This window comes from Onychostoma macrolepis, chromosome 10, assembly GCF_012432095.1.
Source record: "Onychostoma macrolepis isolate SWU-2019 chromosome 10, ASM1243209v1, whole genome shotgun sequence".
In the NCBI taxonomy this organism is placed as follows: domain Eukaryota; kingdom Metazoa; phylum Chordata; class Actinopteri; order Cypriniformes; family Cyprinidae; genus Onychostoma; species Onychostoma macrolepis.
Window position 1 is genome coordinate 6283615 of NC_081164.1, and position 26744 is coordinate 6310358.

Here is a 26744-nt window from a genome sequence, read left to right on the forward strand (position 1 = left end):
ATATGCTTTTGTTTCTGCTTTAACTGAATTCAAGCAATAAGGACAATTAACAGACGTGTTGTGGAAATGTACATTTTCTGCTGAATTATTTTATTTCAACATTTTATGGCAAGTCCTTTTAAATTCCTCTATAAAACATGTTAAATAATGCTGAAGGGACAGCATTTCCTGAAAGCTAAAGGCCACTGGTACTTCATAATAATGGCATCCGTGACCTTTACAGCTGCTGACAAGAGAAAATTAGGGTTCGGCCTGCAGTTTCTTCTTGATATGCCTGGTTTGTCAATTGGCATTCAAACTCATTCTTTGGAATGAAGAAGTTATCATTTTTCATACAAAGCTCTGACACAACACGTTCAGAAGGGCGTTGGCCTTTTTTCAGGAAGAACGTTATCTGACAAGGAACAAGTTTGTCCTCAAAATGCTGTCATGAACCGGAAAACCGTCAGAGGACTATCGTTTAGATTTTCCGTCAGTGCCGTTTTATAATTCGGGGCTTTATGGCTGAATGGCAGAAGGTGGCGTTTATATGATATCTGATCGCGGAGCTCACGTAGGCGTCTGTAGATTACATCGGCCTTTACCAATTAAAATTTCTAGCACAGACAGCGTCTGCTTGACATGTATCCCACAGTGGAGCTATCTTCATCTGGAAAGCGACCTTTTCTCCAGCATTGAGAGTGGAGCGCTGTGTGGGAGACGTTGTTCTGAGAGCGCTAATTGAATTTCACTTTCCATCATCACCACACGCTCCTCTTTACTGACGATCCCACTTGGCTCATTGCATATGTGTGGAGTTAGACGGATTTAGACACTGGAATAACACTCCTCATTGTGACAAATATACAGACCTCATTTTGAGCAGAGTGCTGGAGATGTTGGCATTGCTTTCATACCTTCAGAGATTATTTCTTATCAAAACTTTATTTGGAAAGATGATTGGATATCGTAATCTGTTCTGCATCCAGGGCAGGGTGCTTGACTAGTTAAGTCAAGCAGGGTCCTTGTGTTAAAAACGCATGTTAGAATAATATTCAGAATTTTATTTACTTTAACTTTTTAACTTTTTTTTTTTTTTTTTTTAAATAGGCTAATAATTAAAAATGTAATATTTAGTTACTTTAATTTTTTTTTTTGATTTAAATTTATTTTATAGTTAATAAATAATAGTTTATAACAACCCAAATATTTGTTGATTTTGTGGTTTTGTATGTAGTTATTCATAAAGTGGGACAAGAAAAAATGTGCCTGTGTTTGTTTTTTTAATTTATTTTTGGTCTTTTATGCTTCCTTACTTTGCTTTATTTCTTTTTCTTTCTCTTTTATGCATTTTCCTGTCTCCTTTCATTTTTAGCTTTTTTTTTTTAAAAGTATTTTTAGGATTTTATTTTTTAATACTCTGTATATATGTTTATATTTCTTTAGTAATTGAGTGTTTAATTAATTTAGAAGGGAATCTGCAGCTTGTTGACAGCATGTTATGATGATTTTATGCAATAAATGTTACAATTAGATTTTTTTTATTTGTTGATAAATAACTGAAATACTAGTTTTAGTAGTTTTTCTCACAATTATTCATAAAAGTGCAGCAAAAATGTTTAGTTTTGTTTTTAATTTCTTTTTTAGTCTTGTATGCTTTTTTCTTCCTTTCTTGCTTGCTTTTTATCTTGTTCTTTTCCTGTCTTTATTCCTTACATTTCCTTTATTTTTATTGTTTTTAGGATTGTAATTTTTTCTAAAACTCTGTATATATTTTTATATTTACATTTTTATTAATATGAAGAAGTATTTTCAAATTAATTTAGACAGAAATGTAGCACACTGACAGTGTTTATTTATTCATAAAGGGTGACAAGGAAGTTGTTTTTTGTTATTAATTTCTTTGTTTTATGTTTTTTAAAAAGCTTGATTAGTTTATAATCTTGACAGAAAGCAATTGAAATAAATTGCCATGGCCTTCATCTTCATAAGGAGCCATTATTCACTTCTGTCTTCACATTTGCTTTGCTGGATAATTGAGTGCGCAGCACTTTGTATGATAGCAGCTCACGTAACAGTGTGATTATTGATGTTTGAATTAAGGCTCTGTGCATTGATCACACTTCTGCTAATGCCTCTATTTTAGTGCAGCTTGATCAATGTGGCACTAGGACTTGTTGTTGAAACACATCAATACAGTCTTCCAGAACAACTGTGTGGTGCTTCCATATATCTTCACAGTATTTAGTCATAAACACTGTTTTCATTGTATTTCTTGTGTCTCATTAGGTCTTCTGCAGCTCATTGTAATATTAATGATATTGAAGTCTGACTTCCAGCTTTTTTTCTCTTCCTTATTTTTCTGTCTATGATGCTTCCTTCCTGTCCATTTCTTTTGCTTCCTTCCAGTTCTCTTATTAACCCTTTTCCCTTCCTTCCTTTCCTACTTTTTCTCTCTTATGCTTCCTTCCTAACTGTTCCTCCATCTTTACTTTTTCTTGATTTCTGTCTGTTATGCTTCCTTCCTGTCCTCCTTCTTTGTTGTTTTCTTATGTTCCTCCATTTGTCTTTTTTGCTGTTATTCTTAAAAATTTTTTAGAATAACATCTTTCTTTCTCGTTCCTTTTTTGTCTCTTTTGTTTCCTTATTTTTTGTTATTCCTTCATTGCATTCCTTGTTTTTAATTTTTCTTCTCCTTGCTTCCTAATTTCCCTGGCTTTCCTCTTATCCTTTTTTTATTCCCACTCTTGACTTTGTGACCTAAATACTCCCCATTTTCTGTCCATGGATGAAAAGTCGCTGCATGGCTCATGAACGCAGATTAATTTTTCAATTGGATAGATTAGAGATGGCCCATTGTCACCCGTCTCCTGGCAAAAACAATTTTCAGCGCCTTATTTATCATCACACAATCAGGCGTGCTGCAGTGATACTGAAGCGCACACGGAGAGTTGCGCCACTACCAGTTCAGTCTTGGCAAGATGCCCATCGACGGAGGTGGAGCATGAAACACACGGCCGGTCAGTTTCAAGAGTGCTCAGACACAGCGGTTGAGTGCCCACTAGAGACTGAATTATAATTTTGGAATTGGAGGGAAAGAGCTGGTGTTTAACAGTGATTGTTTTCATCCATTGTGCATCCAGGACTAATAAAGGGTAGATCTGAATGACCTAGAGCTGCTTTCATAGTCACTTTCCTCACTTGATCCTTGACTCATGCATTGTCAGGAACTGCTCGCTGACCGCTTCCATCAGGCCAGTTGAAATTATTACGTAATTACCTTATCTCAGCTATTTGACTGTGATAACTGAGCACTTTAAATTCCAGTCACATGTTGCTGTTTCAGATAAGGGCTTTTAAATGAGTGTCTTTGTTTACGGTTTTAATATTTTAAATAGCCTAGTATTTTCTAGATGTGTCTATCATTTGACCTGACCCTCTGGAATATTTTTCAAAGCCTTAAAGAAAATCATTTCATTTCTTTTAAATTCTATAATCTATGAATTAAAAGGCTTGCACAGAAAATGACATGAACGAGACTTCAAGATTTCTAAAAAACTGACTGCAATATGTTTTTCTGCAGTATATTCTGATATGGAAAATTAAAGGAATTTTCAAGAGTTGATTGAATAACTATAAACATTATTATTATTATTATTATAAATAATATTATTTTAAATAAAAGAAATATTTTACAGTTTGTCAATTGATATAACAATTTTGTAGGCTTTGCATACACGTGCGCCCCTCGAAAGCCTGAAATCACAGAGCCCCCCACATAGCAATTCCCAAATTAACCCCTGATGATAATCGCTGGCCAAAATATCTTCATCATGACAGCACTAGCTTTCATTTGTTCATTACATACATTCATAGAAGATGGACATTTCCATGGAAAAAAAAACACAAGGCAGCTGCTGAGAGATTGAATGAGATTAGAGAATTAAAGCAGTAAAGTGTTGCACATTGCAAGTGCTGTTTTATTATAACACCAGAGGCCGTATGTTGTGTGGTCTCGCTTTGATGGCCAGTTATTCGCATCAACTCTCTGCATCACGTGATTTAATTGAAAATGAAACCATTACTCTTTGAGGTGATGGCACTACAGCGCCATGTTAGGGACCTTGCTTTTCTTGTTTTTCCTGCTTATCTTTTCTTCCATCTCTAAATATGGATCATAGAGAAGCAGTGCAGTGTGTGGCGGTCCAGTGGAAATGTATTTACCCTGTGACCAGCAGCACTGGATGGTGATTTCATGATGACGGCTGCGGTTATTGTTTACAGAGCTGGGAGGTCGTGTCATTTCCTCCCCCGCAGCCGTGGAGTTGAGTGATCATCGGTAGACTGGTGCGTGATACTGAACTGCGCCTGTTATCTGTATTTCTCTCTCCGAGGCGGGTCAGTGAGATAAAGCGAGCGCGGTGGTGTTGTTCTCCCGCTGGAGCCCGTCGAGGATGTAGATGTAGAACTGGGCCGGATCAGCTGTGATTCACAGAGAGCTGAGGTGATGGAGAAAAGCAGCCCACCTTGTGCATCCAAACACAGCGAGCATTAAACTGTCACTGCTATTAACTCTCTCACACCACAGCCCAGAGCCTCAACTGGATGTTCTAGTGTGATAATGGTTTGTGGTGTGGCATGTGGCTTAGTACATTAAAACATTGAACATGCATTGAAACGTCTAATACTGTTGCACAGACAGACAGACAAATAAATAAATACACAGTTTGCCATTCAAATGTTTGGGATCAGTAATATTTAATGTTTTTGAAAGTCTCTTATGCTTCTCAAGGCTGCATTTATTTATAATAATAATAATAATATTTTATAATAATGCATTTATTTAGAATAAAAACAATATTGTGAAAAAAATATTTTTACAATTTAAAAAAACGTTTCTATGTGAATATATTGTGAAATGTAATTTATTTCTGTGAATTTTCAGCATCATTACTCCAGTCTTCAGTGTCACATGATCCTTCAGAATTCATTTGATTTGCTGCTCAAGAAATGTTTCTGATTTATTATTAGTGTTGAAAACAGGAAAGTGATTCCTTGGATTCCTTGATGAACAGAAAGTTAGAAAAAAAACAGCATTTTTGAAAAAAAATAAAAAATAAACTTTAAATGAACTTATGTATTTTTTCATATATAAAATATTTATATAAATTAAAATATATTATTTGTATATTATATTTTAATATAATATTTCTATACATGTGTATATACATTTTATCTGTATAACTTATTGTGTGTGTGTATGTGTATGTATGTATGTGTGTGTAATTTTACATATATAATCTTTTATTTTATCTTTATAAACAACTTTCTACCAGTTATGATTGAACATTTTAAATTGCTTATAACAGAAATCCTTGTTTATTATCTGTGACTTATAATGCCGAGATAGACTTCAAAATGTATTTGTGACAATGTATTGCACAGATTTTCATGAATGCAGCACTTTTGTGTCTTGTCTGTGTTTGTGTTATTCTTCTTCAGTGAGCGGTTGAATAAAAGCTCTTCTCTTTCTACAGGTCCAGTTCTGACAGCATCTGTGCTCGGTGAGAAGGTGTAGACAGGAGCAGAACGTGAGCGCTGACGGTACGTGACCCCTCTCTCTTGACCTCTCAAACAAGGCCGTCCTGAGTGGGTCAGGCTCATAAATCTGCAGTCCTCCAGACCACCGCACCATTCTCAGATTTGTTCTCTCAGGTTTATTTTGAGTACGTGCTTTATGGGTGTGGAGCACAGAAACTCTTCCCCCACTGCTTATTTTGGGAATAATTAGTACAGGGTGGTCTGGACGCGGTTCAAGTGTTGAGTCTTAGTTTGTCAGAATGCATTTGCCCTCACAGCCTCTGGTGTTTGTTGATGAAACATAATTGTTATTGGGAAATGCCATGTTTTACACCATTTACAATCCAAATGGCCGTTGGGATGCAATTGGACATTGAGGATGATTGTAGGTTTACATGCTTGTTTCCGTGTACCTCTTTGGAGATGTTTAGTTAAACGTGAACGGTTTACTCCTGAGAGCGTGTTTGAGCCTTCGCGTTGCTTAAAGGGACAGTTCACTGAAAAAGATTAATGAAAAAAGAAAAATGCCTCACTGTTTTTTTTGTCAGTACAATGAAAGTAAATGGTGACCAATTCTATTTTTTGGATCTCATTGATGTTTAATATACAGATCAAGACAGAAGAAACCATTCTTCAGAAGTTCATCTTTTATGTTCCCCAGAAGAAAAAGTCACACATGGTTTGGAACTTGCAGCGTCTTTCAGAGTGAAGTGTGGCACTGCTTTCTTACATGCGAGCAGCTCATGATCATGATGAGTTTGGGTCGCTTTAATGTGCGTTTTGAAACGTAACACATGACTTCCCAAACTTCTGAAGAGTAGGCTAGTGCTTATCTAAAAAAAGAAAAAGAAAAGAAGAAGCTTTAAGGGCTCCCTGCAATATTTTTTTTCCAAAAAGTTCAGTGGTTTGATGTTTGAAAAATAAAGAAGTTAAGACAGCCATAAATTATTATTATTATTATTATTATTATTATTATTTTACAGTTGTAATGTGAAATTAAACTATTAATATTTTTATCATTATTATTAGTTTTATTATATAAAATATTATTTTACAGTGAAATATTACAATAGTACTATTGTTATTAAGTATTAAATTTGATCATTTATATTATATTAATTAAAATTATATTTTACAGTGAAATATTAAACTAGTAATATTTTTAGTAATAATAATAGTTGTTTTTCTTAAGTTCACAATTTTATTGTGCAGTGAAATACTAAAATAGTAATTTAGTTTGTAATCATTTTTATATTTTTATTTAGCAATAATGTTAATTTTTTTCTTAAATGCACAATTTTATTTTGCAGTGAAATATTAAAATAGTAATATTTATTTTGTTTGTAGTGATTTTTTATTTTATTTTTATAATCATCATCATCATCATCATCATCATTTAAGATTTTATTTTCTCATTTATATTTATTGTAATTATTTTTAAAATGCAGCCATATTATTGTATTATCACAATCTTGCATCCCTACCAGATTGTGTTGCATCCCTCCCAGAAGAGTTTTCGGGCCATTGTTCAGTTCTGATGAGTTACAGATGTGGGTCTCAGCATCGCTCATCTACAGCTGAATCCTATAGGAGAGCAAACACAGACTACTGGTGAAGTAATCACACAGGGATGGCTCATTCTCAAGCATCCACTGACACAGGAAAGGCCAATTTATCACACCTACTAAGTTGTGATTGTGAAGTGAAGGGCCTTGAGCAAAAAATAACCAAGTAATGCTTTTGGGTGGCATTGATCTTGTCTTGGCCTGGGCAGAAATTTACCAATCAAACATTGTGTTAGGCCTGTTGGTTCTGGCTCGCTCTGGCTCTGTGCGCTGGAGTGGATGTTGAGAGCGGACTCGGCTCGGGTAATGGAGTGTGTCGCTGTTCTACAGACCAACGCTCCGACTTTCTGCTCAAATGGTGGCTAATCAGTCTCCGCTGGTTTGAACTACAAGCGTGAGCAAGTTACTAACAACTTGTGTCCGCTTGAATCTGCTTTACTCTTCTGCCTTGTAACCCTCGATTCATTAGCCGTAGAGATAAATTAACGCGATTCTCTTGCCCAAAGCCTGCCATCATCACTCTACTTCCCCCAGGATGCTTGGTGGAGCAGATGCCAAGCCCCGCCTTCAGAGCCATACACTCACACACAGAGACACACACTGACACACACACACGCTGACACACATGCTCACGGTGTGGCCAATCCACGTGAGTGTATTCCCAGGCTGCCTCTCATATTCCTGCGCGCTCGTCTCTCTCCATCAAACACACACACACACACACACACACTCTCTTTCGCCGCAGTGTCCTTGAGAATCCAATGACTTTGGCAGCCCGCGCTTCTATCTCTGCAGTTTCACTACATCTGACATTTCAGCGTTAATTGTTAGTCCTGCATGTAGTAACAGAGTAACGTTGGTTTATTCTCCACACACTTTGTCATCAATTAAAATATTCATTACCTCTTTGTAAATTTAGTAAGCTGAATTCCTTGAAGATCTTTATTTCTATTACAGATTCACTTATTATTATTATTATTATTATTATTAAACTAGTATTAATACTAGTTATTACAGTGTAGTAGTAGTAGTAGTAGTAATATAACAAAACTGTAATGTATTTTATTACTATATTATAAATAATAAAACAAAGAGGTAAATGTTGTTTATTATTATTATTATTATTATTATTATTATTCAAATAGTAGTTATTATTACAATGTTGTTGTAGTAGTAGTAGTAGTAGTAGTAGTATTATAACAAAACTATTGTATTTTTGTATCACTATATTAAAAATATAGTAAAACTAAAAGAATTAACACAAGTATTTATTATTATTATTTCTAAAAGTCGTTGTAGCAATAATAATAATAATAATAATAATAATAATATAACAAAACAGTAATGTTTTATTTTTATTACTATATTAAAATGAAAAATTAAAACTGAAATAATTAACAAGTATTAAAAACACATGCATTTTTAAATAAATTTTAATATAGCAATAAAATAATTATACATTACTGTTTTATTATAATATTAGTATTATTATTATTATTACTATTATTTAAAGTCAACGTAGTTGTAACATGTATTATTCTTCTTATTATTATTATTATTATTACAACTACATTGACTTTTTAAATAATAGTGATGATGATGATAATAATAATAAAACAAAACATTAATGTATTGTTTTTATTATAGTAACATTTAAAAACAGAGCAAAAGTGTTATTTTAATATAGCAATGAAACAATTATACATTTCATTATTAATAATAATAATAATAATAATAATAATAATAATAATAATAAATACAGATAAAGGTTGGTAATAACAAATTATTATTATTATTATTATTTAAGAAATATAATCATAATAATAATAAACAAGAGTCTATTGTTGTAATAATAACAAATAATGTTTTTACCTTATATAAATTGTCATAATATACCAGGGACCCTACTTTATACTTTAAGTGATGATCAAGTGTTGAAGTACCTTATGTTAGAATTAATTTTATTTATATGTGCAGTAGTATACTGTAGTATATTCACACATTTTCCTGTTTAAAGGATCCTCATTTTTGTGACGTTTGCTCAAATCTGCATTTAATCAGAAATGGCCATCTGACGTCTGACATCCGTTCCTTGGAGCCTCTCTCTTTCTTTGTCATTTCCTGTGAAGGAGTTTGCGCTACTGTATTTCTTTGTGTAGACTTTGTTCTCTGCCAGGCTTTGTTATTCCCGCCTCATACCTGTTTTCATCATTTTCAGATGTTTTGTGGACGGGGCTGAATAGGTCTGTCTTGAAAGGGCTGTTCAGTGGAAGACACAAACATGAGAGAGAGAGAGAGAGCTGCTTGAATTTCTGATTAAAACTCTGTCTGCTGCTGGGACTGAGGAGTCAGTGACCGCTGCTGATGAATACAGATAAACACTCATACTCCAGAGATGCACGCTTCCTTAGATGAATAAGCATATGCGCAACTATATCTATAGAACATTGACTACAACTGTTAACCATAACTCGCTGTATATTTTAGATGCAACACCAAAACCAAGTGCATGGCATTAAGGAAGTTGAATTCGATGCAAGGCGGTTTCATGTGGTCTTTAATCTCTTTGTGCTGTTGTGTCAGCGGTCAGACGTGCCTCTGTCTGTGATATAGCATCTCGATCCTCAGCCTCTCACTGCAATAAGAGCCGCTCCATCTGTCTGTCTGTCTGTCTCTCTCTCTCTCTCTCTCTCTCTCTCTCTCTCTCTCTCTCTCTCTCTCTCTCTCTCTCTCTCTCTCGCTCTCTCTCTCGCTGCTCCTGTCTTGCATTCGTCGCTCTCTGGGAATCAGGGAGCTGCTGCTGGAAGGATGTAGCCATGACGACAATTCCCGTGGGATGAGCCGGCACAGAGCCTCACTTTTTTTTTGCCCATCTAGTTGTGCAATCTCTCTCTTTTTCCCCTCTCTCTTCCTGTCTTTTTTTTTCTTTCAGTGTTTCAGTATCTTATAACTACTGTTCAAACTGGGGCTTTTCGGGGGAACACAAATTCACATTCTTTTGTCAGGCCAGCAAGAACAGAAAAAAATGATATCTAATTAAAAAAATAAAATAAAAATGCTGATAAATTATTATAAATGGGAAAAAAATATTGTTGTATTTGTGTACTAGCTTGGCCAGTAGTTATAAACATAAACGAATGAATGAATGAATAAACAAACAAACAAACAAATAAATAGAAATAAGAAAAGAGCCATAGAAGAAAGCAATAATTAAATTAAAAATAAAATGAGGAAAATGTTTAAAACTGCAGCAAAGATTATAAATAAAAATAAAATAAAATAAAAATATTGAAGAATGGAATTAAGAACGGTGAGAAACTAAGAAAGTAATCAAAAAATGAAATTAAATGATGAAAAAATATTAAAAATACCATCTGAAAAGATTATAAATAAAAATATCAATGAATAATTATAAGTGGAAATAAATAAAGAACAATGCAAAACTAAGTAAACAAACAATAATTAAATAAAATAATGGGAATAAAAATCTAAAGTAAATAAAATAATTAATTCAGTGAAATGTTGCATACATTGATTTATTAATTTATTAACATTAATTTAATTAATTAATTAATTTAAAAAAGAGACTATGTACATTTAATCAACATTCATGAATGTAATTTATGTAAATGTACCCAAATTAGCCCGAAGGCTAGTTTTCATTGGCAGTCCCTTTGCCAGATGTTATTAGGTGTAAAAACTAGAGAAAGGAAAATTAAAACAGAAGAACAATAACAACAAAATACTACAAAAATGAACAACTCTCTAAAATACAATTAAACAACAGATTATACAAAATTATAGAAAAAAAAGTATAAAAATATTGTATAAGTAAATATAAAAAGCAACTTATCAAAATAAAGTAACATTAATGTTCGCATTGTTCATTTATGAAGAAACAATTTCTTAAAATTATACTTAAATGAATTAAACGATATGCATTCTCTAATTAATTGTGGTATTGAATTCCACATGTATTGCTCTGAATGAAAAAAAAAAACCTCATGAAATTAAACATTGCATCAAGCCAAAATAGCAGAGAAAACTGGAACGAGTCGTCGTGCAAACACATGGACTGAGAACTGAGAAAATCTCTCTAAACGGTCTGATCAACGCAGCCACCCGTCGGACGCATTCATGCTGCAGCTCTGAGTCGATGTAGTTAAAACACAGGATGCGAGGTGATGAATATGTAACGAGGAGAGTGGTGTGCGCTGGAAATGGGGTCAGGGGTCAAAACTGCAGCTTACACACAGAGATGAACACATCCTCCTGTCTGTCCGCTGCTGCGTCTGATGGCCCCGGGGTCGCTGAACTCTGCTAGGAATTCAGCACTTTGCTGAGACAAGCCGATTTTCACCACCTCTCTCTCTCTCTCTCTCTCTCTCACACACACACACACACACACACACACACACACACACAGAGAGTGCTCTTAAGCCCCATATCTGTTTTCCATTCACACTGTCATTGAACCTCCCAGGAGCTGCACACCTCCATAACTAAGAATGAGCTTACGTTTGTAAAGGCGTACTACCAGCGCTAGACACAACATTTAATATACTTACCACGTTTTTCTTGACAAAATCATTTTTTAGCATTGCTTTATGATTTTTGTCATAAATGTTTTTAGGAGAAAAATACGTGTAGGTAAATATTGCTGATAGTTACTGCATATTGTGGTATTAGTGCATATAAATAAAAATGAAACAACATCATTCATGTGTTTAATTTAGTGATGGATTGTGTGGAAAATATGCCTTTAAGAAGACTTTTACAACACTAAAATTGAAATGCTATCAATTAATATTTTTTCCTACTGTATTTTACACACTTTTAATTATTTCATTATTTCAAACATTATTTCTGTTCAATTGTCTCACAAAAATATGGTTGTTTTTGCAATTTTATGCAAATTTATTTTGTAAGGTTAAAACAATATAGTAATTAACAGAAATATCTGTTTTTACTGAAAGATTTTAATACACAAAAAATGCATAGATTTCTTTAAACATTGAAAAAATATTCAAATCATTGAATCAGTGTAAAATGTACAGTGGGGCAAAAAAGTATTTATTCAGCCACCAATTGTGCAAGTTCTCCCACTTAAAAAGATGAGAGAGGCCTGTAATTTTCATCATAGGTATACCTCAACTATGAGAGACAAAATGAGGAAAAAAATCCAGAAAATCACATTGTAGGATTTTTAAATAATTTATTTGCAAATTATGGTGGAAAATAAGTATTTGGTCAATAACAAAATTTCATCTCAATACTTTATATACCCTTTGTTGGCAATGACAGAGGTCAAACGTTTTCTGTAAGTCTTCACAAGGTTTTCACACACTGTTGCTGGTATTTTGGCCCATTCCTCCATGCAGATCTCCTCTAGAGCAGTAATGTTTTGGGGCTGTCGCTAGGCAACACGGACTCCAAAGATTTTCGATGGGGTTGAGAGCTGGAGACTGGCTAGGCCACTCCAGGACCTTGAAATGCTTCTTACGAAGCCACTCCTTCGTTGCCCGGGCGGTGTGTTTGGGATCATTGTCATGCTGAAAGACCCAGCCACGTTTCATCTTCTGATGGAAGGAGGTTTTCACTCAAAATCTCACGATACATGGCCCCATTCATTCTTTCGTTTACACGGATCAGTCGTCCTGGTCCCTTTGCAGAAAAACAGCCCCAAAGCATGATGTTTCCACCCCCATGCTTCACAGTAGGTATGGTGTTCTTTGGATGCAACTCATCATTCTTTCTCCTCCAAACACGACAAGTTGAGTTTTTACCAAAAAGTTCTATTTTGGTTTCATCTGACCATATGACATTCTCCCAATCCTCTTCTGGATCATCCAAATGCTCTCTAGCAAACTTCAGACGGGCCGGACATGTACTGGCTTAAGCAGGGGGACACGTCTAGCACTGCAGGATTTGAGTCCCTGGCGGCGCAGTGTGTTACTGATGGTAGCCTTTGTTACTTTGGTCCCAGCTCTCTGCAGGTCATTCACTAGGTCCCCCGTGTGGTTCTGGGATTTTTGCTCACAGTTCTTGTGATCATTTTGACCCCACGGGGTGAGATCTTGCGTGGAGCCCCAGATTGAGGGAGATTATCAGTGGTTTTGTATGTCTTCCATTTTCTAATAATTGCTCCCACAGTTGATTTCTTCACACCAAGCTGCTTACCTATTGCAGATTCAGTCTTCCCAGCCTGGTGCAGGTCTACAATTTTGTTTCTGGTGTCCTTTGACAGCTCTTTGGTCTTGGCCATGGTGGAGTTTGGAGTTGGACTGTTTGAGGTTGTGGACAGGTGTCTTTTATACTGATAACGAGTTCAAACAGATGCCATTAATACAGGTAACGCGTGGAGGACAGAGGAGCCTCTTAAAGAAGTTACAGGTCTGTGAGAGCCAGAAATCTTGCTTGTTTGTAGGTGACCAAATACTTATTTTACCGAGGAATTTACCAATTAATTCTTTAAAAATCCTACAGTGTGATTTTCTGGATTTTTTTTTTTCTCATTTTGTCTCTCATAGTTGAGGTATACCTATGATGAAAATTACAGGCCTCTCTCATCTTTTTTAGTGGGAGAACTTGCACAATTGGTGGCTGACTAAATACTTTTTTGCCCCACTGTACGTTTTGAACTGATTCACAGAAATTAATTAAATAATATTCAGAGACGAGAACACGTCAAATTACATGCTTCTAGGTGTTCATTTCCAAATTAAAAGTGCGATAAAATAATTGCAGTATTCACAGTAAAATCATTGTGAATATATCATGAATATTTAATATATCTCTGGTCCCTACAGAATTACACATTCACATGCTATTAAAAAAGGGTGGCATTATTCAGTGTATACTGTGCAGAAAGCTTTTATAGTGTATACAGTGTATACTGTGCAGAAGGATTTTATTCTGAACATGGAGGCAGACAGGAAGTGCAAACTCACAGCCATGACCTCAATGACCTTTTTACTTTCTACTCTTTCACTCCCCTTCAAGATCCATTCACAAGTGCAGACGGCTCTGAAAACAGAAGGGAAAAATATCAGAAAAACGATGTTTAGTTCCTAATCTGGCATCAGATTCCTCCTGCTTCCTGTGGTACGGCGAGCTCTTTACACCCATTCAGCCTCGAGGCCCGGCACGAATTCCCCGCGTCTAATGAGGCTGATTTATTGGGAGCATACGAGCCGCGCACCCGAGGTCAGGGCCGCCTGTGAAAGCGCACGTGTGGGCGTCAGAATAAACCCGCTTCCTTTGTTTGATAACCAAACGCTCTTTTCATTCCTTTCTTTCTAACGCCATCCGACTTCAGATGGGCTCTGAAAACCAGGCCGCTCCGACTGCCGAATTAGTGAAAAATTCATGCTCGGAATCCAAAGAGACGCAGGGAGTAAACGGATATTTGAGAGAGAGACGGCCGCTGAAATATTTACAACATCGCTCCGTCTGATTGACCGTAGACTGCTTGTACCAGTGCATTGTGGGTCGTGGTTAGCGCTGGATAGCGGAGGGGGTGGGTTATTCTGAGCGAGACGGTGAGGGATCGCGCTAATGAATTGGTGTTGTTGAGTAACATGCCTAAATTGACCCGGAATGAATGGATTCACTGATCCGCCTCGACTTGGCTCTGAGGTGCACAAACACGCTCTGTTTTTCCTCTTTCGGCTTAGCCACACTTGTTCTAAATTCCTCTTTCTGCATAAACTGTCTCGCCGCTTTCACAAACACACCTCGCAGGAGCGGTTCCTCAGCTGGCACAGGATGGAGCGGCAGGGGGCGGCCCGCTGGGTTGATTGCAGTATGAACAGATGGTGCCCGTGATACTGAGCAACGGCGGCCCAAGGTTGGACGCGACTCTAACGGAGAGCTGACGCACCGATCCGCTCCGTGCGTCAGTGTGTGAAGCTGAAGCGCAGAGAGAGGAGTGAGAGAGCGATGTGACCTGTGTGCTGTTATATAAGGGTCCTTTCAAAGGGTCAAATGATGGGAAACGTAGGGCCCTATGAAATCCATTTTTATTTTTTCCCAGTTAAATTTTTCTGGATTCTGTTTTTTCCCCCCTGTTTTAATTTTTCTGGTCTCCTTTTTAATGGTTAAATTGAATTTTATTAATCAAAGCATGTCTAACTAATTAAGATCATGAAACTTACATAATTTCACAGGCCCTATTTTATTTTTCTCACCATATGTTTTATTGTTACCAAATTCTGTTTTAGCATGTCTTATTTGAATGCATAAAAACAACTTAATTTATTCAAATTTATTCTTACAATAGCCTTATAAAATGTTTTTTTAATTTTCCTCAGAAATTCTGTTGTGTATGTAAATTTTACTGGATATCAAATAAAACAATTTCATTTATCAGTAGTAGTAGTAGTAGTAGTAGGTACATTCTGTCGAACAATAGTAATATATTTCTGGCTCAATGTCTTCAAGTTAAACCAAACTTTTATTTTAACGGGTTGCCATTACCTTTATTTTTCTGTGTGTGTATGATATGACGCTAGTTTTACTCAAATTAAACGGTAAACTGCTCATGAAGTGACTCTCGGAGCAGTTCTGGAGATGTTGTTTATGTATTTCTGTCCTCATTTAGTGAGACGGCAGACGCTGAAATCACCGCGAGCGTCACACGCTTCAGTATGTGTGTAGTAAACATTCGTTCACGCAGAACATACAGGATTCATATTTAAGTAGTCTTTTTGCAGCTTAATATTTACGGATACTAGTCCATATCGCAATTTGATTGAAGTGTCATGACCTACTTTTGATTTATTCATCCAAAGTTTGACAAATTCCGTGACATTCCGCGTTATACAGTGAATTCCATTTTTATGACTGGATTCCATCCGCAGAAATCCTAGGGCCCTAGAAACAGGATTTTTCTTGCTCTTTTAAAAGACTGACCATCAAAGAAATTTAATGCAGTGATTCTCAGCTGGTTTTGCTTCAGAAACGCTGGACGTCAGTTTGAAGGAATAAATGAAAAAAGGTTTACGTTCTTTTAATGAAACATGAAGTGTATTAATAAATTACAATGAACTCCAAAGGTTTAACAATATACAAAACTGAGTAGCACTATTTTATGATGTCCTTGTTAAATGTACTTACTATAGTAATAATAAATTATGCATAACTGCACGCAACAATCCCTAAACCAAAACCTCATCTTAACCCTAACCATATAGTAGAACATGTAGTTAATTAATATGACTCTGTACTTAAATGTATAATTACACTGTAACAAGGACACCTTAAAATAAAGTGTAACCCAAAATTGTTATATAGGAAGCATATTCTGGAATATTTTCAAAAGAAATTGCAAATTGTATTTTCAACTGTTTTCCATATCTATCTATCTATCTATCTGTCTGTCTTTCTGTCTTTCTTTCTAATTTTAAGAGGTACTTTTAAGCACTTCTCTACAATCTTGAATGTTTATGCACTCGGAAGTCTGAGGAATAAAAGTTTATTTTTTTATAAATCCAGTGTGTAAGCAGATAACAGGCATCTTGTAGTAATTTCGGATTTGGGGACAAATTGTTCTTTTTAGCAAAACAACGAAATCATTTCACGAATTGGACTGAAGGGTTTGTTTAAAATATTTAGTGAGAAATTGTTTGCATTAACACCTATTTGGTATTTGCTCCGGTGTCAATCATTTTACTTATAATAGGGTAGCCATCATAACAGACGGTATCTTAAAGGTATAGTACCAAAAACAATAGGTTTAGGCCTAATTCCAGGTGTGTTTAGAGGGTGAAAAATAGTCATGTAAAACTAAAATATGACTGTTAGTCAAGGAAACTTTGATTTTTGTATGAAGACTTCATGGAATGAGATAAAATACTACAAGTATGGTCTCTTATAGTGTACCTGCAGAGTGTGTGAGCTGTGATGTATCATGTCTTTGAAATCTGTCTGAAGGAAACAGGAAGATGATGATTTTGGGTTGACCGCTGTGCTGTTTAACTGTTGTCTCAGCTCAGTTCTAGTCAAGAGCCTCTTTGATTTATCAGCGGGGTACAAAGTGTTGAGCAGTTTGAATTTGCACGCTCGCACACACTCTTGCTCCGCCTGTGTGAACACACACACACATTAATATTTCCATCATCTGCTTTTCTTTCTTGTCCAGCGGTGTTTCCAATCATTTTCTCAGTCTCTTTCCTGCATCTATTCACTTCATTGACTTTCCCCCTGCCCTGCTCTGTTTCCTTTTCATTTTTTTGTACATCCTTCCTTTATTAAAGTTTTCATCAATACTGTATCTTAACTGTAAGTGCTAAACAAGTCTTGTATGTGTTTCCTCTCTTTGTCCATTAACACTTCTCCAGAGATCTAATCCACTCTAAATGGCTTTCACTTTAAGCTCTTGTTTTGTAACATGGGCAGCTGTATTTTTAGCACTTTCACAGTGGTACTGAAGCTGCTGGAGGCTCAAAGCATCCTGGGAAGTCTGTAGAAGTCTTTCATGTGTCACTGTAACACTGTAAGTCCAGCCTTTGAGAAACTCCTGAAGTGTTTTTGTGCTTGTGATCCGGACAGTCAAAATTATTTTGACACGTGATTGTCTTTTTTGTTCATGTCATTTATGCAAAAAACTTATTACACACACACCGTACAGAGAAGATAGTAACACAGAACTTAGAAACAAAATGTGCGATTTCCGTTTAAGACTTTGTAAACAAATATTGCATAGATTGGCATGAATGTTTTTATTGTAGTGTATGTGCATATATATATGTATGTATATATGCATGTTAATATTAAGAGCTTCTTTAAGCGTCTCAAATACATAGGACCAAAAGGTTACCAGCTTCGGACATGTCCAAAACATATGCAGATGATTGGCAGGTGACTGTTTGCAACGGTTGCAGGCAGCGCTCCTGTCCGGGAAAATATTTGCCAATTCGGCATTGGTTACTTTATCGAAACCTAAAACATAAAAAAGTGCATAAGATTATATGAAAAGCGGCCATAATCTCTTGAGTTCAAAGATATTCTCTGTCTGAGTTTGTGGGTTTATTTCAGAGCAACTGCTTTACCAGCCATTAAATTAATACATGCTCAGACTCACTGTAGTTTTAATACCACAACAATTGATTGCTTTTTGCATTTGTAGCGTGTGTTTGTGCAGTTTAGGTTTTTAGAATAATACGCTGTTTGGAAGAGTGTGTGTGGGCATTTGAACGTGTGTGTGTGTGTGTGTGTTTTGAAGTCCTCAAGCGACATCAAAGAGGGAATCAGTTTGCTGCATCTCATTTAATAAATCCAGGCCATTTTGCCATTCCTCGTTTGAAATGTCCTCTCAAGACAAACGAGTCAGCCAATACTGTAGATCAGGTTTATGCCCACACTAATGTCTAAACCTTTAACCCAAGCCAATGTGTGTAGTGAAGCTTTTATTAAGAAGTTGAATAGTTTCATTTGAACGTAATATTGATTGTGTTTTTTTGTTAAAGATAAAGTGTGTCATTTCTCTTCCATTAGCCACATCAGAATGAATGACAAACATGTTAGATGGAAGTATTGAAAAATGACACGGCAGCTTAATGCTGTCAGTATAATATTGAGTTTTGTTTGGGAAGCGTTTGCTCTGATGGATCTTTGCGTCTGCTGCGCATCTGTTAGTCAGCGTCACATTAGGCCGTCAGTAGAAGTAAGACAAATGAGAATTATATGAGGGAAAAGTGACTCTAAGTGAGAGATTGCGGATGACAACAGGAAGTTACACGCTAGTTTTAAGTTATACTTTGTAATCTCTCTATCCTTGTTATCCTCCTCTCCCTCTCATTATTGTCCCTACAGGGTCGACCTAAAGTCAGCAGGAAGCACCTCTCCATCTTAAATATTGACAATGTAGTTATTTGTTTATTGATGGCATCCATTCTCCCTATAGCGTGTTCAGCGTTTTTCTTCGCTGCCAGATCAACAAATGCGTGAAGCTGCACTTTCTCTCGCATTGCCACTTCAACACAAGCCATTTTTTAATCAAGACACACCTCCAGATTCCAGGAAGACAAGTCCGCATTGAAGATGATGTTATCAGTAAATGGACATCATTTTTGGGTTTGCATTGTGTTTATCGTAAGCAGTTATACTGGCACCTTTAGTGTTTTTCTGCTTGCTTTGAATGGAGCAGGTTGTTAAGAGATTTATGCATCTTCTGTTCATCATGAATTTTTTTATTTATTTATTTTTTTTTTTGTTGGCTAAATTGACCTCTACAGCGGGCTGCTGTAGGAGTGTTTTGAAGCATGTTAGATTTTCTAATTGACTTTTAAGTGTTCACACCCTGAGAATAACAGGTGAAAGGTTAAAAAAGATGTGCTGTAGTTTTGTATACAATTTATTTCAAGAATCCTGTTGCCTTGTTGTGCTTAGAAGAGTTGGAAGGAAAGTATTTGTTCACTTCAGGGGGCTGTATTTCTGAGATGTGCCTCAATTTTCAAGGTGTCTTTGTTCTGTTTGACTGATTTAAAAGACTTGCTCATACACATAACTTGTTTTAAAATGTCATTATTTTTCTCTTCAATTCTGGATTGAAAAGTTTCCTCTCTTGGCGTTTTTGTTTAATTTAACAAATCCTTATGAATTAATAATCGTATTTCTTATAAAGCTAAATAAATAAATTTGTGAAATTGTGTAATTTTATGAAATGTTATTGCAATTTAAAATAAGTTTTCTATTTTAATATACTTTAAAATATAATTTATTCCTGTGTAGCTTTAATTTTCAGCATCATTACTCCAGTCTGTGTAACATGATCCTTCAGAAATCACTCTAATATGCTGATTTATTATCAATGTTGAAAACAGTTGCGCTGCTTAATAATTTTTGGGCCCTGTGATACTTTTTTCAGGATTCTTAGTATAGTGTTTATTCAAAATAGAAATGTTGTGTTACAATATACACTACTATTCAAAAGTTTGGGTCAGTAATTTTTATTTTATTTTATTTTTTTAAAGAAATTAGTACTTTTATTCAGCAAGGATGTGTTAAATGGATAAAAAGTGATAGTAAAGACATATTGTTAGTAAAGATTTCTATTTTTAATAAATGCTGTTCTTTTTAACTTTTTAAGAAAAAAGTATCACAGGTTCCATTAAAAAATAAATAAATTAAGCAGCACAACAGTTTCAACACTGATTATAAATCAGTATATTAGAATGACTTCTGAATGTGACCCAAAGACTGGAGTAATGGCTGATTAAAAAATAAAAATATTGTGGCATCACAGAAATAAAATATATTTTAAAGTATATTAAAATAGGAAACCAATATTAGAAATTACAATAATATTTCACAATATTACTGTTTTTTTTCTGTATTTTTGATCAAATAAATACAGCCTTGATGAGCATAAGAGACTCCATTTTAAAAAAAAATTCATAATTCATGACATTGTGAATATAGTTTATACCTTTTTATTTAATTTTTTTTAACCTATATATTAAAACACAATTTTGAAAATAATTACATTATAAATTATAATAAATAAATTATAATTGCATTATAAATGTGGGCATTCATGGTGTAAAAATGTTAAATATTATATAATTGTAAATATTGTAAATAAATATTCTAAACTGTTTACTTGGTTATAAATTTTTTAGTTATTTTTAAAAGCCATATGTAACATGAAAACAAAGATTAGATTTCTAAGAGCTAAAAGGCACTTGATTTTCAACTATTTCTTTTCTTTTCTTTATCCTTGACTTTTCCCTTCATGTCACACTGAGTTATTCCGTGACAGCTCTTTTGAATTAATGTTTACTACAGGTTAAAATGGGTAAAAAACAAAAGACTTTTCTCTTTCATCTGTCTATTTTTTTTCCCTTTCAGAACGTGTTATTGTTGAACATAAGAATAGGAAACGGTGATGGCTGTTTCTCTCTGCTGTCATTCAACTCAATGTGTCGGATGATTTGTTTACATGTACTTGAGCTGGAACCTTGACTTCACTACTGCAGAAATTAAAATTAAACGCCTCACAATTATGAATTATGCAGCCACATCTAGAAACCTGCGACTTTGGATAGAGTTCAGCGAGCTTCATGAGAAGAGCTTCCTTGACTTTCGGTGCATGTGCTTTCATGTGTGCCTCTGTCTGAGTGTAAAACAGCACTCAACCAGCATTTCAGTCAGCAGAACACACTAGTGACGAATACACAAGTATGGTTTACTTAGAAATTCAGTATTTCCTTCTGTAAACGCACTCTTAAAATAAAGGTGCGTTGGGTTCACTAATAATAGATTTGGTAAAAGAGGTTAAAATGGCTCTGAAGTAAACATTTGCATGTGCAGTGGTGCTTAAACTCATAGAAGCGTCAATACACAACTCCATATATAGCTGTAAGAATAACCCACCGCTAACCTAAACATAACATTTCCCGGAGTTGCAGTTCCCAGACTGATGGTTTGTAAACATCTGTTTATTGCACACACCCTAACCAACGGCCGAGTCTTTTCCGTGGGAGCAGGTGCGGTTTGCCATGTGTAAGATTCATTAAGTGGCCGTCCAATAATCAGTGTGCAGAGAAGTGTGGCGCTGATCTGGCAACCTCGTACTAATGAGACGCCATCCGCCATGCCAGTGCCTTTTGCCTGCAGGCCAGAATGGATTTCCTTAGAGGAATCTGGTTGGGTTTTTTGTAATGAGAGAGCAAAAATGGGAACACAAGCTCATTTTGAGATTTTGGGAGTCTCTGGATGATAAATAAATGGCAAACTTGTAGAAAACATCAGCCAGGCTCTGATTGAAAGGCGCTTTCGTTTAATACCAGCTTCTGTCTCTTGATTACCCTAGAGAAGAAATTAACAGCTTTCCTTAAAACACAGAGAAGAATGAAAGAAAAAGAAAATGAATGTGTGTAATTAGTAGCACTGGGGCAAAGATATGATCGTAACCTACTCCCCTCTTGAAATCTCTTTCTATCTTCTGTTTGCTAGATGAAAACAATGTTTTTCTTTACTAGCTCCCTGTTGTCTCAAGTCTCAGGTGGATTGATGCGTTTTAATGAGTTTTGCCACTAATTCATTTAAATAGAACAACTGCTGGTTTTCAATGAATTGTGATTTTAAGGGTCGTATTTTTTGAACATCTGATTAACATCTTAAAAGGACAATTTATAACAAAATTAATGATTTGGTTATTCTTCAACTATGAGCATTTCAGATTACCATTTCAAAAATTCCTTTTCAGACATTTTCTGAAAGTAAAAAAAGTATTTTGCCATATCTTAGCATCTCAATTTGTTTAATGATGGATATTGTTTTTTGGGTTTTTTTTTAATTAAAAATGTGTCTGACTTCTTTGTCTTGCTAAGGCTAGCATTGTAAGTACTAAACACAATTAAATGCTATTTTAACAGTTTTTTGGGGGGAAATATTCAGTTTTCAAGTGAAATTTAACTAGATTTGTTATCTGTTTTAGAAAAATAAAGAAGTTGAAACATCCAATTATGAGTTTTGAGTAGTTATTAGTAAAAAAAAATACTGTCAAAATATGGTGGTTATAGTTACTTAAAATAAAAAAATAAAAAAAACTTGAAAGAAAATGTTTACTGAACTAAACTGAACTCAAATAAGATTGAAAAAAAACCAAAAACAAAATTTTATTGTACTTCAGCTATTAACACGCCAACACTTATTTCTTAACAAAAACTAAACAAATGTAGTAATAAGAAAAGTAACATGAAATTCTGATTATTTTTATTTTATCAGAAAATAAAAATAAAATCTGATTCAAAATATTAATAAAAACTATAATAGGTCAGTGCCGATAACCTCGTGGGCAACACGCCGACATGTTGCGCTTCAGGTGTCCCGAGTTCGAATCCTGGCTCGTGGATCTCAATATTAAAACAACACTGACTGTTGGAACAATGCACTTCAAATAAGCAAACAAATGTGTTTTATCTTTAAGATTAATACCCGCTCACTGAATTTAAGTCTCAACATTGTATATTTGTTTATTCTCCAAACTTTTAATGCTAAACAAATACACGTTTGTAAGTAGGATACTTTATTAAAAACTTTAGCACATGAGGTACAGTATGGCTTGCTATTTTCATTTAAATGCCTAGCAGTGATTTAGAGGATGGGAATTTCTTTTTATTTTCCCTATTATTCTGCAGCAAAGCGGGACTGTAATTGTTTGCGGGGCAGCGATGTCGCCGCGGGCTGTCTACAGGAAGGCCAGACTGTCCTGATGACAGAATCCAGTAAAAGCCACCTCTCGCTCATGCTCTTCTAATACCTCTATTATCTAAACTGCTAGAGGGAACCAAAAAATGATTAAAGGATTGACATCAGGCAGAAAGAAGGTGAAAGTGAAGGTCGGTCAGGAGGGCAGTGTTGAGAAATGCTTATCTTGTTCTTTTCACTTGTTTCCCACAAGCTGGAGGATGTGTCTACTTATTCATGCTGAAATACTGAGGTGAAATGTCTTTTTCACAATCTGACCTCTGCATGCTAATCAATGATCTCCTGCTGTCTCCAATCATGAGCCCAAATTGAACCTCAGCTTGATGTATACAATTTTTCAGGATGCATTTATACTTAAGAATCACTTCATGATATTTTAGGGAAAATGACCTTATACAGTGTTTCAAAAATAATGAATGTGTTAACATTTATTCAATACATTAAGGGAAGGTTTAGGGACCAATTCTTACTATTAACTAATTATTAACTATGGATTTTTCCTCAAACTCCTAATTTGCTTCTTATTAGTTAGTAAGGTTAAGTTTACTATAGGTATAGTGTAGGATTAAGGGATCTAAAAGTCATTAATATGTGCTTTATAAGTACTAATAAACAGCCAATATGCTAGTAATATGCATTACTAATAAGCAATTAGTTAAGTTTTTATCTATAGGTCTAATGTTTGTTTAAAATGGTGTAAAACATTTCTAAGACCTTGAAAGCAATACGAACACAGTGTTTTGTTTTTTTGTTTTTTACAACTTGGCATGTTTAAAACTAGATCTTTTTAAATATTTTCCATTTTCTTATTTGTCACTGAATGCACTGTCGTTTCCATTTTTGTGAGACTTATTACTAATTGATGAAAACATTTAACTGAATTACATAATACGGTGATTCATTAATCACATTATGAATATTTACTGAGAAACCCCCCCAAATGAAGATTATATTATTGTGCCAGATGAGTGAGGTAGTGAATAATCAGTAATTGGAAGTGGAAAGTCAATATAATATTTATTCCCATGTCACTGAACATAATGAAAGGATTTTGTTTGTCTGAAAAATCTACTTCTGTATTGATGTACAGTTGTAAACTAGACAGTGTTGAAGTTTGTATACGTGCAGCACATTTAATGATCAGTCTAGTGAGGTGATAGTTATTTACATGTTTAAATGTTCGTCAGTTCAGGGCTAATGATCTCTCTGAAAGGTCTGGTTTGGTATGCGGTGTGTTTTCAGCAGATTGTGACGCTGATAACGAGGCAGTGACAGCAGGGCCGTCAGCGAGCAGACTGTGAATGTCTCTGTGTGGACACACTCCACTGAACATTATTACAGAAGATCTGCAGGGCTGCGTTTGAGCGTAATTGCGCTGTTGGCAGCGGTGTGGGGTCCCTCACGAGATACACTTGTTCATCTCTTAAAAGGATGTCAAAGTAGAGGTTTGGTGTATAAAGGGACTCAGGAGATAAGCTGTGCCCTATTGAGCTACACTATTTCTTCCTATTCTTCGTTATCTTGGTTATGGATTGTTGGGTAATATGTACATTAGGTGAGAAGGTTTTATATGATATGCTGTAAGCAGAACATGCAAATTATCTTGGTTTGTGAAACCCTGTCCCAAACGACACACTAGATATGGGTTTGTTGTCTTGTGGTTTTTGCTCTCATGAGTCCCATTTGTCATTTCAAGCATTCAAGAGGAATGCGCACTTTTTGTGCAGACGTCTTTTGATTCACTTTTACTGGTACAAAATTCCCAAAAGCCCATGTGCAAAGTATATAGTCTGACCAACCAGAACAAGTTAGCAATCACACCCTAACAAAATAAAATCAATCAGTACTCCTTAGCAACCAAAGCATGGAATCTGAAAGATTTATTTTTTATTTTTTAAAGAAGCCTCTTATGCTCACCAAAGCTGAATTTATTTGATCAAAAATACAGTAAAAGCAGTAATATTGTGAAATATTACAATTTACAATAACTGTTTTGTATTTAAATATATTTTAAAATGTAATTTATTCCTTGGTGTAAAGCTGAGTTTTCAGCATCATTACTCAAGTCTTCGGTGTCATGATGTGATCCTTCAGAAATCATAATAATATGCTGATTTGCTGCTCAAGAAACATTTCTTATTATTATCAATGTTGAAGTTGTGCTGCTTAATACTTTTAAGTATTTTCTGAAGAATCAAACATTCAAAAGAACAGCATTTAATTGCAATATATTTTTTTTTTGTAATAACGTAATAGTCTTTACTGTCACTTTTGATGAGTATTCTGCTGAATATAGTATTGTTTAAAACAAACAAAAAAAATCTTACTGAACCTTTTACACCATTTAGAACACCTTAGCAACCACCTTGTTACACCTTAGCAACCACCTCCAAACAGCAACATAGCATCTACCCAAACACTACAGCACTTTTACATTGAAATGCGTCTGAGATCAGCTCTCTCCCCTCACAGTTTTGGATATTTTTTGAAAAACATTTTTTGGCCTGAACTTTTTTTTTTTTTTTTTTTTTTTTTTTTGAGTACATCTGTTCAGCTCTGAAAGCCATAATCCAGAGAATGAAATTATATTCCAGGGAAATTGCATTAATACAGGGAAGACATTTGGCCTGATAAGAAGGGATTAAGTGGAGTAAAATTTTACAGTTCAAAGTTTGATCCACAAATTATGGTTATTGCCGCCACTCAAAACGATTCCGGCGTGTGTGTTCAGATGACTTTCACATATAGCCATATTTGTCTTAAGCAGTGGAAGCACTTTGCAAGAGAAGCCTGATAAACAGACTCAGATAAGTGCTCTGTAAAACTAGTATACATGCAAACACTTTGCTGTGTTGGGAAATAAACCGGCAGAACAACAGTCTGCATCTCAGTTGTGTGGCAGCACCCAGATCATGAAATATGTATAACGTCCATATACTGCATTGCTCATTTTCAAACAAATAGTCACTGATACCTCCTGAGGGAAGCGTGTGTAAGGGTTTGTGATGCTACACCTTTAGTCCCCTAGATTTCAATGATGTTTATCCATCTTGTGCACTAACCCTGTGCGATGCTGTTCTCTGTCTGTCTTGCAGGTTTGGTGCAGTCGGGCGCAGCGGGGGGGCAGAGAGGCGAGCGCATGAGGAGAGGGTGTCCCGAGACCCCCGTCTCCATATTCCGCGCTCGTACACACACGTTCACGGACACACCGCGCCTTGCAACCCTCCAGCCGCCATGGTAAAAACCCCTCATCTTCTGTTTGTGTGGCTGGTTAAGTATCGCACAAGGTTGATGTCTAAATTGCGAAATCTCCCTTACATGTGTTTCTGTCCAAACTGCTCTAATCTAAAACCAGCTGAGATGTGATCGAGAAAATGTGATGGGGGCTTGCGAGAAAGAGAGAAA

General features: G+C 35.4%; 1 protein-coding gene across 7 annotated transcripts in view; it reads left to right on the forward strand.

The window, feature by feature from the left end:
* strbp (spermatid perinuclear RNA binding protein) overlaps positions 1-26744 on the forward strand; it is a 94493-nt gene that overhangs the window by 22577 nt on the left and 45172 nt on the right. For all 7 annotated transcript variants that reach the window (XR_009272990.1, XM_058788329.1, XM_058788330.1 and 4 more), the window contains exons 2-3: positions 5517-5583; positions 26435-26576. Coding sequence is in view for 6 of the 7 variants with exons in the window: in XM_058788329.1 (XP_058644312.1) it covers positions 26574-26576 (3 nt within the window). In the remaining variant the exon portion in view is untranslated. The remainder of the gene's footprint in view (positions 1-5516; positions 5584-26434; positions 26577-26744) is intronic.